We start from the raw sequence: 16,803 nt of genomic DNA on the forward strand, positions 1-16,803 counted from the left end.
TTAACTTTACGAGTAGCCGGTTGAGTAAACTTGTCCGAAAGTTTCTCCGTCGGATGCACGCTGGAATTGTAATGCAATTAATTCAGATCCAGATAGGGTAGAATATGTTTGGCCATTATAAGGGTACATAAATGTTTGCCGCAGATCCAGCAAATGTTGCCAGAGGTCAGAAGTCAAGATGCACTTGCATTGCATTGCAGAGAAACTTTGCTCCAGCTAAAAGTTCAAAGCGAAAACTATGTGCGCTGCATTTGCAATGCGGCAACCGAGAGCTGACAGAGAGGAAAGCCTTTTTTTCTCTACCAGAATTTACCATTTTTTACTGCAGTCCAGTTGGCAAATTGCAAAGTTAGACAAACATCAGATCAAAGCAACTGCAGGGCGGCGGCGCGGGGGGCGTGAGCACTGAACATAAAATGAAAACTATTTGGCTTTATTTCTTTTTTTGGAATTTTTCCATGCTCAAGTTAGAAACAGTGACGCTGATAGTTTCTTTAAAGTTATGTGAAAGTTGGGGGAGCAGCTTTAAATGGTTGCCACATTGTTTAGGATTCAGGCCTGGCTAAAAGTAATGCTAAATTTAATCTACAAATTTAGCCCCACCCCACCCCAAAATATTAGTTTTCCAAATGATTGCAATCAGTGGCCAATGAATCATTCATAATTTAACCATGAACCCAAGGGGAAAACCACTTTCGTTGGCCGCAAAAAATGAGAAAAACTCTTGCTCATTTGCATAATTTCTACAGCTTTTCTCCACACAGTTTTTTGCCTCAAATCAAAATCATATGGAAATTGAAATCAAATTTCAATGCGCTTGAGGGTTTTCCTCCCCCCCCACAGCAAATGTCCATCTACAATGAGTTGCTGTCACACTTTCCACAACTTTTGCTTTGGGTTCTCTTTCTTTTTTCGTTGAACCCCTGACGGCGGTTGTGTGTGTGTGTGTGGATGACAGTTGGAAGGGCTCAAACGACAGTCGATAGTTGACCCAAATCCTCCACCGCCCCTCTCCACCAAAACGTCCTCCATGCCATCTACGGTCCCACACAGCCGTCATTCTGACTGTCACGCACATACATATATCTAGGGGGAAAGTACCAGAAACTCAGAAACGAGGAAAAAACGAAAAGAGAAATAATTTTCAACTCATTGCAGAGGGTATTGTCATTTTGGTTAGATGTGTTTACTGCATAGAATGTTGCAGCAATGACTAAGAGTCTATAGAAGTTGCATTAAATTCTTGTGGGAATAAAGACTTAATTAAGAGATCTTTGATCTCTTCTATGCACAGACTTTTCTTACTAGCATTACTCCAGAAGAGAAAATAGAGAAAGTTAATCCCAAATTGTTTAACTATATCTAACAGCTTAATCTAGAGGGTATCTGTTGTTTCGACCCTTAAAGTTAGTCCCTAATTTTTCGTTCCTTTTTCGTTTGTCATTCTGCAATGGTGCAGCGCATGTAACTGTCAAAGTTTTTGGGGGACAACAACAGCAAGAATTTGAGTAGATATATCAACGTTTGTTGTAGATTTTACAATCTCCATCTCCCTCTTACACTCTCTCACCGACTCTCCATCTCTGTCTGTCTCTTATGTGTGGCTCTTATGTGACATTGTTTACCTTTGGAAAAGGAAGAAAAATGATTTACGATTTGAGTTTTGCGCGCATGGAAAACAATGTCATTTTATTTTGGCACCAGACAGGGCTAACGAGTGGCAGAGAAACACCAAAAAAAAAAGGATAAGAAAACTGCAACATTTTCCGAAAGCAACATGGCGAAAGCGCAATGAAAAGCTTTGGGGAAAACGTGACCACATGGCGTATGAGTCACGGGCTAGAATAGGGGCTAATAGTGTCAGGGCTGGCGCGGTCATAGAATGTTAGACGAACAATAAGATATGCGACAGACCACAGTTTTGTAGGGTTATCCTAAACCTTTGTCTTCAGGATTTCTCCGTAATTTTTTTTCTCTATTTTCGGACCGTTTGTAATTCCATCTGTTCTTAAAACCCACACGAAAATCTCCAACCAGAACAGTGTGGCTCTTTTAAAGACCAAAGTGAAGGGCGAGAGATGGGACGACAGAGTTGTTTACAGACAACATTTCCAGTGACAAAACCACATTCGAGCCACATTCACATGTGGTGTGTGTGTCCGTAAATGCATTACGACAATTTCAGAAAAACCGCAGAAAACTAAAACTGAACAATGTGCAACAACAAACAGCGCATTCAGAATGGCCTAAGTGCAGCATCCAACGATAGAAACAACAACTAACTCTCGCAAAATGTTGGTAAAGACAATAGACATGACCACAAAATGTTCATCAGCTTCATTATAGTTCACAATCGTTCCAAACTAGGAAAATGCCATTTGCAATTGTGCATAAATTTGTGGAATTTTCAAGTGTTCGTTTCTGTTCAATTATGTGTTAAACCCATGGAAATTGAAAGAAAAATTCAATATTTTCCATTAAAGAGGATTATAGAATAATCCCTTTTTAATGAGGCCATTGGCTGGGTTTACTGATTTGTTGTTATCTCACGGGTTTATTGAAGCTAAAAAGAAGGGATTTTACCCAATTTCATATTTCAGTCGTCCTGAAGCTGCTGGAATATTTATGATTAATGGAATCTATTTATAAATGGCCTGATGAATTGAAAGCTGCTGGAGTTTAATTTCTTTAGTTTCATAAACCCTCTCTACTCCTTAAAGATATTCTAATAAATGTTTAAAAAAACAATCTGCAGTCGCCCTAATAATGCTCGACTATAGCACATCTCTAGAACGTTCCCAATGTATAGTCGAGTTTTCTCTTTTTTCAAAAAGAAAAAATCTTTAAAAATTGCAAAAGGAATATTTTGATGGAATCATGTGATTATTTATAATTTTACCAAATGATATGCGAATTTTCTGTAGTCAAATTGGCTTCTAGAGTTTCCGCATTAATAATAGCAAGGAGACCATCCACCAATAGCAATTTACGTTGTCCTGACTTTGATGGATGTGCAGTGTGGATTGTGTTTGGTTTCCAGTTCACATGGCCGCAATTCCATTAACTGAAGCCATTTTCTTTGACCACAACAAATTGCGCATACGCCATGTTTCACCTGTCCAACAGAGGCGCTGCTGTTGCTGCTGCTGTGGCTGCCTCGTAGCAGTCCGGTAATATTTCTCATCTTATTCAAAATGCATAGCAAGGTGCAAGGTTGAGTTTTGATGAGGCACGGTGTGGTGGCAGGGAAACAACATGCTTTCAAATCAATTGAAAATGCAATTTACAAAATTGATTGGGGACGAAAATGAAGAAAGAAATGTTGATGGTGTATGAAATGAAAATGGGGATCTGGATTGGGGCATGGCTGTTCTATAGAAATGCCGTGGGGCATAACAACTTGTGTTGCAGCAAGCGATTTACATTTTAAATTTGTGTAGCCTCGAACATCCTTCTGCTTTGTCGTCTTTGGTGAATTGCATAAACTGCCTTTGCAGTGCCAAAGAAAATAGAGAGATGTACGAATAGTGCACGTATCTCTGCCTTTCTCGAGTTGCACACTTGATAAATGTCGTTCTCGTCCTCGTCCTCGTCCTCGACGTCGTCGTCGTTCTTTCTCTGCAAGTCTTGGGAGCTCTTGCTTTTGGTGTTGGTCCTGGTCTTCCCTGGAGCATAATAAATTATGCCCAAATGCATTTTACATACCAAATAGCTTATTTCTTAGACAATTTCTGTTGCTTTTAAGCAAGAAATTATTGAACGAGTATGTAGGTTTTCGCTCAGTTAATATGTCTATTTCAAATGAAGAAAGCCGAGAAAATGAGTTCTTCTTAGTCTTTAATGGGAAAAGTTTACACAGTTATCCACAAAATAATGCAGAATTAAACTTCCTCTTCGACTTCCTGTACAGAATTTCTCTACATTTATATTTTTGGGACAAAATCTTTTGTTCATTAATTATCTGGTTATCCTCTTAGCTCCATCACAAGTCTAGTCCCACTTTAATCCGCTTACATTTCTTAAGTCTTGACAGATTTTGAGCTGCTTCAATTCGCTTTGCCACACGTGCCACACACATAAACATGTAGCCTAGTCGTCAAAACTTAATTACAACATTAAATGAATCGTAAATTCTAGACTTGTAAACACAATGGAAAAGCCTACACAACAATCATAAGAAGAAACTCGTCTACAAGGCACTTGAGGAACTTTTCTTTATTTTTTTTACGCGCTTTTTATGCAAAACAATGGAGGTAATGGGGGATTTTTTCTTTTCCTTTTTTCCCCGATTTAAATCCACCTTTTTGTTATTTGGGGTCCTAGTCAATGAATAGCCGAGGGGTTTTCCTCGATGGAATTTTTAATCTAAGCCTAAAAGTGAGCAATAATTTTTGTCATTTTACTTTTGCAGATATGCAATTTATTTCTAGACAGATTTCCTCTATCTCAGCATGTGCTCTCCCTTAACTGCTGCCACTTGGAACTAGTCAAGATGCACATAAATTAGATTCTAACTAAATCTCCAGTCTGGACAGAACCCAACAGTCTCCACTGCAGAATATATATAGCTCGACTGGGACATTAATTGTCTGGCTGACAGGGCAAGGAGAAGACTGGTAAGGGACGGGTTTCGATGCTCCATCTGTCTGTAGGCTCTATAAAAATGATTTAATTTTACGCACGCCTGCAGTCGCCTGTTGGAAAATAAAATTCAGTAAATACGGAACAACAAATGGTTTTCTAGGAGGAGTCACAGCTTGTGTCCACACATTGGCAAGATATTAAAAATTTTATTTTTTCCAGACAATTTGGATATTTATTGACATCACCACCAACCCAAACCAGTCTGTCACAGCGCAAAATGTTCACCGGATGATCCTCTTTTTTATTGCGCAGCAAAGTATGCAGAGAATCCTATTATTCTAATTGCGAATTTTTGTCCGTCGCTTAAAAGTATGCACCACTTTTTGACTTTAGCCTTCCGAATTTTTACCCAAAAATAAAAACGAAAACGCTCATGCTTAACGGTTATGTGAAAACACTGTTAAATGGCCATTGTGGTTCTGCTCGGTCTAAACAACCCGTTTATTGGTGCATTGTTTGTAGGTTCAAAAACTTGGTGCAGTTAAAATTTAAATTAAAATTAAATGTAATTAGAGTAATCTAGGTTCTTGGGTTTAAAATTATATTATTTGACGGATTTTTTGTGTATATTTGAAGTGCGAATTTAAAAACTTAAAGAATATATAGCAGAAATATTTAAACTCAGTAGCTGGAGCTTGCCATGATTCCTTAATCTCGCATAATTCCAGCATTTTATCATAGACAAACATGGCGTTTGTACGCATCAAGGGTCGAGAGTCTTATTTTTTGTTAAATTTATGAGTGTCTTTATGAGTCTTTTCAGCATTTTCGTCATCGATATTCAAAGAGTGAAGTTGAAAAATGCATAATACCGATTAATAATGCAAAATATCTAGAAATGTTGTATCTTTAAAGTATATTGTGAACAAGAGTGAAAGGCTGGTTGGTAAGTTAGGTAGAAATATTCTGATTAAAGCTTTTGATATGGTGGAAGGATCTTTGGCATTGAATCTATCTCTTCTCCATTTAATTTGGTAATTTTCAGCTTAAGTATCCAACAAATATTCTGACTAGCGGGCATCCTTTCGTTGGAACTCTTCACTGTAGCTCTCTTGCTCGTCCTTTTTCTGCTGTCTTGCTGTTGGTAAGATAAACCGCTTAGTGCCCCTGATGGATACAAGCTAATGGCTTGTGAAAATGGTTTGTAGCCTTCGTTGTAAAATATATATACGAGAGGGTAAAACAGGAAGAACTGCAGTCGAAGCAGCACAAGAGGAGACAAGACGGGAGGCAGGTTGATTGAGCTGTTTCGATCTGGACGTAGGTGGATGGTAAAAAGTCATTGGGGTAGTTTCACTTGCTGTCTGTCGTAAACCGAAAGGGTGAATGTCTGCTGGAGTAATGTATGTGCATATGTTTATGGAAGCCATCCATGTGAGCCTGGTCTGTGCTTTTGGCACTTCAAGTGGTTTTTTGGTGTTGTTTTTCAATATGTTTAAGCCTTAAATCTAAGAGAAATTTTCTAGTGTTTGGTTAAATTCACTATGAAAATGTTTGTATACCCAAAACTGATGGAAAATGTGGCAAAGTGCTTTATTTTGTAGAACATTTATGGAAAGGCAGGAAATTTGATTAAAACTTAAGTTGAAAGAGTATTTGTATCGTAAATCAAGCAAATTTGAATTTGTTTCAGGGTTTAAGTATTTTTGTCTCAATTTATCCGCTTTGAAATCATTTCTTAGTACGCTTTTACAAACAATAACTAGGTTTAACTGCAATATTCTCTCTTTTATTTATTGAAAGTCTGAGTTTCAATATGAATATCAAATAGAAATCCGCCAAAGGCAGGCCCCTCCATACACTCATTTTCCCTTTTCCAAGCGATTGAGAAATGAGGAAAATCATTCAATCAATGTTAAACCATTTCATCATTATTTTTTCCCCGTTCTTTTCTTGCCTTTTCATAGCCTCGAGTGCGCCACAAAATCGTTATTGATTGACGGGGCTGCTGGGGTTATGGTAATGCAAATTATGCATGCCACAAGCTCGCACTCAAAGGGTATACATAAGTATACATAAGGGTATGTATATATAGAAGTCGCCAGTCTTTGCATTTTATGCACTGTTCAAGCCAAATCTGGCCTCAAGTGGCGCCCCTTGCCACTCGTTAAACGCTATTAATATCCATAAAAACAAGAGCAAAAATTGCTTTTTGGGTTTTAAGCTGTAGATACCCTTTCCGATATATTGTTCTTAATGGAGCTATCTGATATAGTCATCTGATTGTAATTAAAGAAGATACTCTGATCATTCCTCTGGCATTTAATAGTATGATATCCAAGCTACTGAGTATTTCAACAGTGGGAAGTTCTTGGAAACAACTGCTCTTATTCGTAGTACCCTCTGAAAGTGTATAAAAATGGTAACATTCTATGGTGACAGCGGGTGGCGCTGCTACCGCTTTATGGATGGGCTATATATTAAATCCTTGTATATGGAAATCGATAAAATTTTATTTAGTTCCGTTGTGGTTCCGTTCTGCTTCGTTCCGTTCCGTTCCTTTCCTTTCCGTTCTGTTGTGTTCTGCTCGGTTCTTCCGTGGACTTTTCAATGGGCAAAGGACATGCGTTTGCGCTTAACCTACATGCAGCTGGTGGTGTCGCTGTCGGTGGTGCCACTGGTACTAGGGGTGGTGGTATATCCTTCCCCAAGTACATCCTGCTGTACCCACCCTCGCTCTCTGTGTGCCGGCTTTCCCTTTAGTCAGCTGTATTCGTTTGGTTACTTTCTTTCACTTTGTTGTGACAGTATTTATTTGTGTTTCAATCGATGCGTATCGCCCTTTTTTTGTAGTTGTTTGTGCTCCGGATTGTCGGTCCCCGGGCGCGAAATATATATTTTGTTGTGACAAATATTGGATACAGTGTACCAATTGGCACTTGGACTTTTGTTTATAATCGAAAGTGCAATATTTTTAAAAGGAAATTAAATTACGCAAAGATGGAACGAAGTTAAAGGAAGGGAAATTATAGAGTTTTCGTAAGAAAATTAATATTCTCCAGGACACTTTCTAAAACAGTTTTTTGAGTGGATTGAAAAATAGTTGAAAAAACGTAAGAACTTATGGAATATTATGTTTTAGTAGGAGTATCTTATGGGTTAACCACTGTACCATTTTCAGTGGAATTTATTGATGTTATTTATAAAAAAAAAACTATTTAAAAAATAAATTAATCTGAATTTTAAGAGAAAACCGAAAACATTTCCAGAGAAAACTTCTCGAATTCCACGCAAATTCCACCACAAATTGTGCAATATGGAATGCCGCCATAACTTATTGATTAATCAGTAATATTTCACTTTATTATCCTTTGCGCAACCCCAAGCAGGAGCGACTCATATGGCTGTGTGGAAAAGGCTTAAATGCAAATTCCCCCAACGCTCTTATCGGCCACATTTAATTTCCCCGAACAGCTGCCCCCAATCCCCCGCAGTTATCGTGTCATGTTCCAATAATTATGGCCACATATGGTGCCAGCGCCAGTGGCAGCCGGGCCAGTGTGGAGTGGCAGCAGTGGCATTGGAGCTGGCTGAGAAATGAACACAGTTTGTGCCACACGCCTTTGGTGGAAACTTTTGTGCATTTTGCACTTGATAACAATCGCTTTTGGGGGTATGGCGTTTGGGGTCTCGGCTCCGGTGCTGTACAAAGTTTCACGCGAAAAAGTTCAAGGACATTCTGGGCTGGGTGTGGCATCCACATGCCCGTTCCCTATATCCCAGCCATTTCATCCATTCATGCTGCTGAGCCTGAAACTTCGAGACGATGGCAGCGCTCTTGGCTCTTGGCTTGGCTTGGCTTGGCTTGTTTAACTTGTCTGCTCAAAATTGCATTTTCGATTAAGTCCGGGCTGGGCTCTGTGTAAACTGCCATCGAGTACATTTCATATTGTGGCATGTAGCAAATTTAGAATGTGCAACCAAAAGCCAACAAAAAATAAAGCAAAAGATTGTCTAAAGAGATGAAGAAACTTTCTCGTGTCTGCCTAAACGATGGGAAACTTTGATTGTTTGACAAGCATTTAGCACATTAAATGAACTTTTTGGGTGCTGATGGTGAGGATGATATTGAGGATATATGTACATATTTCAAAGAGATAGAAATTGTTGAGATGGTGAGATAGGCAGGGAAATGGAAATATCTAAATGGAATAATTATTTCTTCGAAAATATTTCTTTCGAGATAGATGAAATAAGTAAATGTAAAATTAATTCTTATTAAAAAGCTGAAATAGATGGGAACATCTTCTGAAATTTCCCGGTCCAAAATCTACAGATCTCAGTGCTAGATTTAGTTTCAGTTTCACATTCCTTGATGAGAAATGTTGAGGACTTCCAATAAATTCCATTACATATCTCCGACCTCCCCCTGGAATATATGCGACACTGCTCCCCACATTAGGTCACATTCACGGCCTGAAACTAAATCCCTTAATGAGAACTGAGAGCCTTATATAACGTCCATTCCCTAATATCATTACTTATCTATTACGAACCACAAGAATCCACCCTCAGACAGGCCTTACTCCTCTCCTGTTCCTGTTCGTGCATAATTAGCTATCTCTGTGATTATATCCCCCTCGATGCTATAATTTCATTATAGCCAGGACACTTTTCTACTTTTCCTACCCCTTGCCACTGCCATAAGTAGCTCGATGGTGCCATAAAACTCCTGCTGCTATAGCTGACTCCTTTTTTTTTTTCTGATTTGATTAAACTGCAATTAGCTTTGGGGGAGTGGTTAAGGGAGGGGACGGGACCAACCCTGCAGCAGAGACAACGAAGTGAAATGGAGCTGCATAATGTCCGATGACATCAGCCAAAAGGGCAAAGAAACCCCACCCTGACGCTGGCTGAAAGTGCGTTGAACTGGTGCCAAGTGGAAACGCCCCACTGAACTACTTTGGCCACACGGCAGCTACTGCCAAAAAGTCTGAGCACGTGCAGGATGTACTAGGATGAAAGCCTGGACCCGGCTGGCGCCAGTAAGAATAACTACACTGAACAAATGATGATGGAATATAAAGGAAATAAGATAACAGAAGCTAAACAAGTCCTTTCAATATAGTTGATATAATGATTGATTGCCAGTTTCTTTGTGCCATATTAAAGACGTAAATTCGGTTAACAAATTTCTCATAAGCGAACAGATATCTTGCCATATCGATGACACGAGCAGAGACCATTAAATTCTGATATTTTCTGATTTCAAATGGCACTTATGATATCCATTTGATCTCTGGATATCCATATAATCCTAGGCTATATACTACGATACAGTTTCTATTCTTGTTTTAGCACTAATTTCTCTCAGTGTAGCAACGCAATTTATGCGCAAAGTCATCCGTTTTTTTTGGGGATAGAAAAACAGACGGGGAAAGTGTTTGCCCTGACAGCTGGAATAATTTGCATGCTCTAAGAATCTTTGAGATTTTCCAAACCTAATTACATTTCTCTTTGCCTTTCTTATGGTCCTTGCAGGATCCGGCCACATCACGTATACCCCGCCTGGATGGCCATACCCGGATACCACAGCCGGGAAACTTTGGCTTCGCACCGAACACCACCTCACACATACGACCGCCGACGAGCACTGGGAACACACTGAAGGCCACACAGATCTTTCGCACCCCAGCACTGGCATCGGCATCGGCACCGACAGCGGCTAAGACGCGTCCTGCCAGCGCTTATACGGCATCAAGTGGCGCCACAGGCCCGCTAAGGGATCTGGGCAGCAGCATCAAGAAGAGCGCCAGTGGCGAGAGGATCAACAATGCGGTGAGCCTGCTCAGCAAGCGGACCACCACAGTGCTCAAGAAATACTTTGGCAACAATAATGGAATGATCCGGAGCAGTTCTCCAGGGGAATCGCCAGCGCCAGCAACAGCGCCAGCTGCAGGCAATCCCAAGCAATCGCCGATGACGAGCTCATTGCCGGTGACGCCCATGCCGGGCGGGAAGCGGGCCATGGTCAGCAGCCAGCAGCTGACCAGCAGCACACCCATGCCCCTGCTGCGGTCCGAGACCTTCGTCTGTGACGAGGAGGAGGAGAAGAAGATGTCGCCACATCTGAACCGAACGCGATTGGAGAGCACACGAATCTCCAGCCTGGGATTTGGTGAAACTTTGGACATGGACTCACCCGATGCTAATGCCACGCAGCTCCTGGCAAGAGATGCCACGCGCATCTTAAAGGATACACCCAAGACCATGCTGGATCAGGCCCATCAGGTGATGAAGGGCTTGGCCAAGATGAGCTCCTTGGGCTCCCCCATAGCCCATGAATCACCGTCCCTGAGGATGCCAGCGAAAGATGCCACCCTGACGATTGTGCCGCAGAGTCTTTCGCCGGGATTCGGCAAAACGATGCATGGGATGGCGCAAGATTCTGTGGCAGCCAATGCCACCCACACCATCAACAGCTCACCGATGTTGGGCAGGACTATGTTGGTGATCCAGCCAAGGGATTCGACCAGAACCATCGCATCCCACTCGACCGGAATGGGAAACCTCACCAGAACCATCGATGCACCGGGAGATGTTACGAAGTTTATTGCCAACGGAGGCAATCTGACGAAGAGCATGGACCAGCTGCCACTGCTGGAGCACATGTCCATGCCGTCGGGATTGGATGTGGTGGCCAGTGGCAAGGGCGGTGGCGCCACAGGGAGATCGGAGACCGAGCTGGACGACACGCTGGACGTGACGTTGACTCCGATGGCGCCGGACAAGGCCAACATGAAGCTGCCGCTGAACTCCACGCTGAACACGGAGCGCCTGCTCGACCTCAGTGGCCTCCAGTCGCCGGCCCGACACATCCAGCTGCTGAATCTGACGCGGGAGTTCATGGAGGCCACGCCGCACAGGAATGCCGCTCAGATGGTACGCCGCTCCATGGGCCAGCACACGCTGCTGTGCCTCTCGCCCCAGTCGGCGACAACGACGCCGCATGGGATGCGGCTGGGCCAGCAGACGCCGCAGCCGGTGCACTTGCTGTCGCCGCTGCTGAAGCAGGCACAGAGCGAAATGATGCTCCCGACGCGAACCCCGGAGGCCGAAGGGCACCGAACGATAGAGAACACTTTGACAGCGTCGAGGAGTCGCACACGCTACAGCTTCGGCCTGGATCTGCCAGACTCCACGCTGGACTGCTCCATCGAGCTGGTGGACAACTCGTTCTCCTCCTCCCAGCAGCAGTTGCAGCAGCTGCAGCAGCAGCTCCTCAAGAAGCAGAGCTCCTTTGACATGGACGAGAGCCTGGGCATCCTGACGCCCGACCAAATGAAGGAGTTCCTCGACTCGCCGCACAACAATAACATCCACAACATGGAGCTGCAGCTGGCGGCGGGCGGACATCGGATGCACCACCCCAACATGCAGCAGTTGCGCATGGAGCAGACGCCCTCCCCGGAGGAACTGCCTCTGGATCCCATCGAGATCAAAACGGAGATCGTGAAGCAGGTGGAGGCAGCCCCCCAGCCGCCGCAGGTGTGCCCCTCTGCGGGGCAGTCGAAGCTCAGCAACAGCTTCATCACGAGCGTCACCAGTGTCACCAGCCTGGACACGGGCTACCAGGGCGATGGTGAAATGTCGCGTCCAGCCTCGCGTGGCGCCTCCGACCACAGCCCCAGCAATGGCCCACATTTGGGGCGGGTGAGCCGCCAGCCCAGTTTTCCGCCACCCATCCCGGCGGCAGCTCCAGCTGCGGCGCCCATGCGGCGCCAGGACCCGATGACGGACTCTGATTTCTTCACCGAATCCGATGCGGACGATGTGCTGCAGCGAGGCGATCGACGGGCCCAAGTGATCGATGGTCAGCTCTATGGCCCCACCATGCAGCCGAGTGCCTCGGTGCCCCAGATGGAGGACTCGTGCATGGAGTCTTCGGGAATCTTCACAGATGTGGAGAATCGTTGCGATGAGGAGATGCGGCAGCCGGAGCTGGAGGTGGATCCGGATGTGGATATGTCGCCGGATGACTCCACACAAACAATGCGCAAGGCTGGATCGGGAACAGGAGGGGCAGGTCAAGGTCATTCGCAGCAGCAGCAACAGCAGCCGCAGCAGCAGCGACCCCCCAGCAGCTGTCTCTCTTCCTCTTCGGCGGCCACAACGCTTTCGAATCGAACTTCGTACTGCAGCGTCGATGGGGGGAGCACGAAGAGCTTTACCGACGAAGCTTTCGTGCCGACGGCGGCCGGCCCAGCGAGTGCCGGTGGCGAATGCTGCCGATCATCGTTGGGTCTTTCAGTTCAGCCCACAGCGTCGCCGCGTCCACACGCCTCGTTGTCGTCGCTCTGCACCGTCGAGACATACCGCGGCTCCACCTCCTCCAGTTCGTCGATAGCCTCGCCCAAGTCGTGCAAAGCTCTGACCACAACAACCGCAAGATCCACCAACGTATCGGGCACCCCTCGCAGCTCCAAGTCGCCGCGCAGTGGCAAAGCCTCGCCCGCGTCTCGCAAATCGCATACGCCCAATAAATGGGATGCCGTTATGAATAAGATCGCCAGCAACAAGCCGTTGATCAAAACCAACTATAATGATGTGAAATCGAAAGTTTCCAGCACCCGTGCTGCCATGGCGGGGGGCCAGAACTCTGGCTGTGGATCCACGCCTCTCCAGGGCTCTGGCGCCGGTTCCACTCCCGTTCAGGGCTCCTCGAACTCTGTGTCCAAGGCCACCACGCCCAGTCCGCGGGGCAGTCCCAGTGTCAGTGCCAGGCGTTCGCCCTCGGCCACCCCCAAGGTCGTCCCGCGACACCCCCTCGTTGTAAAGAGAAGCAGCAGCAGCAGCACCGCCACCACCTCGAAGACGGCCACACCATCACCGCCCCCGTCAACGCGGCAGCCACAGGATAAAGGCTCAGTTGGCAACGGCGCTGGTGTCGGCATACGGTCTAGCTCCAAGTTCCCAACGTCACCTACATCGCCGCCGACCAAGAGATTGCAGTCGACGCTTATCAATCGGTAAGTGGATCAAAGAAATTATATCTTTAGGGGGGTTTTCTTGGGAGTTGAGAGCTTGCAGTGGAAAGAAAGAACGGGAGTGACGTGATGCGACTAATCCATATTGATGGAGTAATATTCTTAGCGACATTTCTCCAGGCTGTTAGCTGTAAGCAATAATGTGAGACTTGACGATATGATGTGAAATGTACTACTACTCTAGAGATTTCTGTGGCACCCCTGATAATGTGATATGATATGACCAATATATTTGTGTCGATGCTTATCAATTATTAGATGGATCCATAAATTATGCGACAGTTTCCCTTTCAAGATTCCCCATAATGCATTGTTTGTAGATCAATATATGATATCTGTGAGAAAATGTTCTTTGCATTTGGTAAATGGGCGTTTACACAATAATATGGTGTCATAATTGTATGGTTGAGCGCATTTGAGAGATAGCTCATTGTGGAGATCTACTCGGAACAATACGTCAATCGAGAGGTGCGAAAAATAAATATTTTTCAGTAATATTCCTTGGAAGATTAGGAAATAGTAACAAACGAGAGGGAACGTGTGAGTCGCTTCTTTGGACGCGACTCTACTTTTATACCCGTACTCAGTCAGTATATAAATTTGGGCGGCCTCAGATTTTCTTCCTTTGTGGGGGCGGACAGACGGACAGACAGAGACTTGGCTATTGATGCTGATCAACAATATATAAACTTTATATCCACTTTTATCACAAATCTAATATACCCCTTAACTCTTTTTGAGTACAGGTATACAAATATATGTAGGAAAAGTGCTCAATGAAATTGCAAGTTTGATAGATTTACTGAGAATACAAAAACCAACAGCAAACAGTTTGATGCAGTTTAAAAAAATATTCCTTTATAAATGAATAATAATGAGTGAGGAATTAATAAAAAAATAATTCAAAATCATAGGCTATCACTAGCTTCGACCTACTAAGACACATTTGCCTTCTTTTTTTATTATTTGTTTTCAGCATATCTTTTGCACAGTTTCTTATCACTTCGAACAGCATACCAAACTTATCAATCTTCTTATCAATGGCGTTGCCTTTTTTGATGGATTTCTTTGGTTCTCTTTGTGTTTCACTTTTTTTATTCATACTTATATTTTTTCGATAGGGCTATCGAATGTTTGTTAATGGCCATACCATCCACACACAACTGCACTCTCGCAAGCATACCATGTACCTGTTCCATGGCAATCTTGTCCAAGTTTTTAATGAGTTCAGGGCCATGTGGCTAGGGGGCTCTCCGAGTAGATAACAATTGCAGCAAAGTCTTTTAATAATTCATCAGAGAACACTCGTAGAATTTGAAACTACGAGTAAATGAAGAATGATGAGTGGGGGAATAAATAAATAATTGCGGAATGAATACAAAACCGAGAGAGAGAGAGAGAGGAACTATTTAATCTCTTCAGAACATTTTTTGTTTTCTATAAACTTTCTTGAAAGGTGCAAATTAATTTGCTCCATCTACACGTTTCGTTAATTTACAGTCTGTGACGTCATTTGCTGTATGTGTGTGTGTGTGAATATACATCAATGTTAAACAAATTAACCACATTGGCCTGCCCTGAATTGCCTTTAATTAGATGGTAATCTGCATTGGCATACGCCCCCCATTTCTCGGTAAACAAAAGTGCCATCGAAAAAGTTCATGAACTTTGGGTACAATTTGTGGAAGTTGTGGAAAGAGCAGCAAACTGGGAAAGGTGTGGAGGTAAAGACGCTAAAGTTACTTAATTTATTGTACTCGTGTCGTGTGTATTAAACATCATTTAGCCATGGATAAGTCTGATGATTGTAGAGCTAAAAGTTGGTTAAAATTAAAGCCAAACGAGAGGTGAACACTGCGTGTATGTGCGTTGGTTTAATTTCAACCTTTATTTCGCAGATATATTGTATCTATAATGCGCAGCTTTTCGTGCTGTTTTGTCATGTGAACACACACAAATCGCTAACGGCCATTGAAATGACAATTTCTGTACGGGCCCCTCAGGTGCATACATTATACAAATTAACTCTGAAATGAGGCAAACAGCGGGAGGGAGGGATTGAAATTAATACCTCAGCACTTTGACTTTTAGGTTACAGAGAGAGGGTGAGAGAGACAGAGAGAGGTAAATGGGGGAGGGTTAGAGTCAACAATCTAACATATTGTTAAATATTCTAGAAGGCAGAACAAATTATAATTTTAAACATATATTTATACTCTTTCAGAGGGTACCCAGGATTTTTTTTTAGCAGATATTTGAAACATTAGAATTGTAAGCTAAGCTAGTCGTATCAGCATCGTATCAATTTTTAAATATCTACAATAGAATAAATTTGCAAGCGTATCCAAAGTTTCGGTGTTAAAATCTAATCTTTTCCTTGTTTGTTATTTTGTTTTGTTAGGGTCTTTTTCCTGTTATTTTTCAGTTCGCAGTTCAGTTAACATGCAAAACATTTTCAATTACAAATTTTCCGCGACAGCAAACAAAAACCACAAATTAAAAATCCGCGGAGAATCCCCCATAGCCTCTCTCTCAAGTTATCAACATTTTTTGCAATTGTATTTCCCTACACGACTCAACCAACAATATAAATTCATTAGATAAGAGATTTTAATCAGAGGTAAGCCACGATTCGTGGAATTGTATTTGTAAGATGCTTTTGTTCGACCCTACTCATGAATTTTCATTCAATTTTAAGCAAACATCAAAGATTTCAAGAAGCCACAGCCACAAGCCAATTGAAGTGCGAATGTGCTTATATGTATGTATTAGCTAGAGATATAGATATAGATATATATTTCTCATCTGAGACAAGCAGAGTCGAGCCGGCAATAACAAACTGAGCAATGTGAATGTATCTTGTAGTGTGTGCTTTGTTTGGGTCACGGAACCGGCTGGCGCGACTGTGTGAAAAACACCCAAGCTCAAGTTGAGTAAATCTGTATGTGAATATGTAGATACATATATACATATATCTGAATGTGTCTCTTGGTGTTTATATGTATATCTATGGGCTTTGAAATCCAACTGTCAATTCACAGGGGATTACGTAAATGAATGAAATGCTTACTCGTAATGGGAGAATCCTGTGATATTGAGAATGGGAATCGGGTTTAAAGTGAAGCGAAGGTTTCCCGCTTGAAAGTAATACTCGATTATAAATGGAATATAT

The 16,803-nt window shown here is 43.0% G+C and overlaps 1 protein-coding gene across 3 annotated transcripts in view; it reads left to right on the forward strand.

Moving 5' to 3' along the window:
• LOC111081968 (cingulin) overlaps positions 1 to 16,803 on the forward strand; it is a 101,972-nt gene that overhangs the window by 16,640 nt on the left and 68,529 nt on the right. For all 3 annotated transcript variants that reach the window (XM_041596333.1, XM_041596335.1, XM_041596334.1), the window contains exon 2: positions 10,126 to 13,613. In XM_041596333.1, coding sequence (XP_041452267.1) covers positions 10,126 to 13,613 — 3,488 coding nt within the window. The remainder of the gene's footprint in view (positions 1 to 10,125; positions 13,614 to 16,803) is intronic.

This window comes from Drosophila obscura, unplaced genomic scaffold (genome assembly GCF_018151105.1).
Source record: "Drosophila obscura isolate BZ-5 IFL unplaced genomic scaffold, ASM1815110v1 contig_14, whole genome shotgun sequence".
In the NCBI taxonomy this organism is placed as follows: domain Eukaryota; kingdom Metazoa; phylum Arthropoda; class Insecta; order Diptera; family Drosophilidae; genus Drosophila; species Drosophila obscura.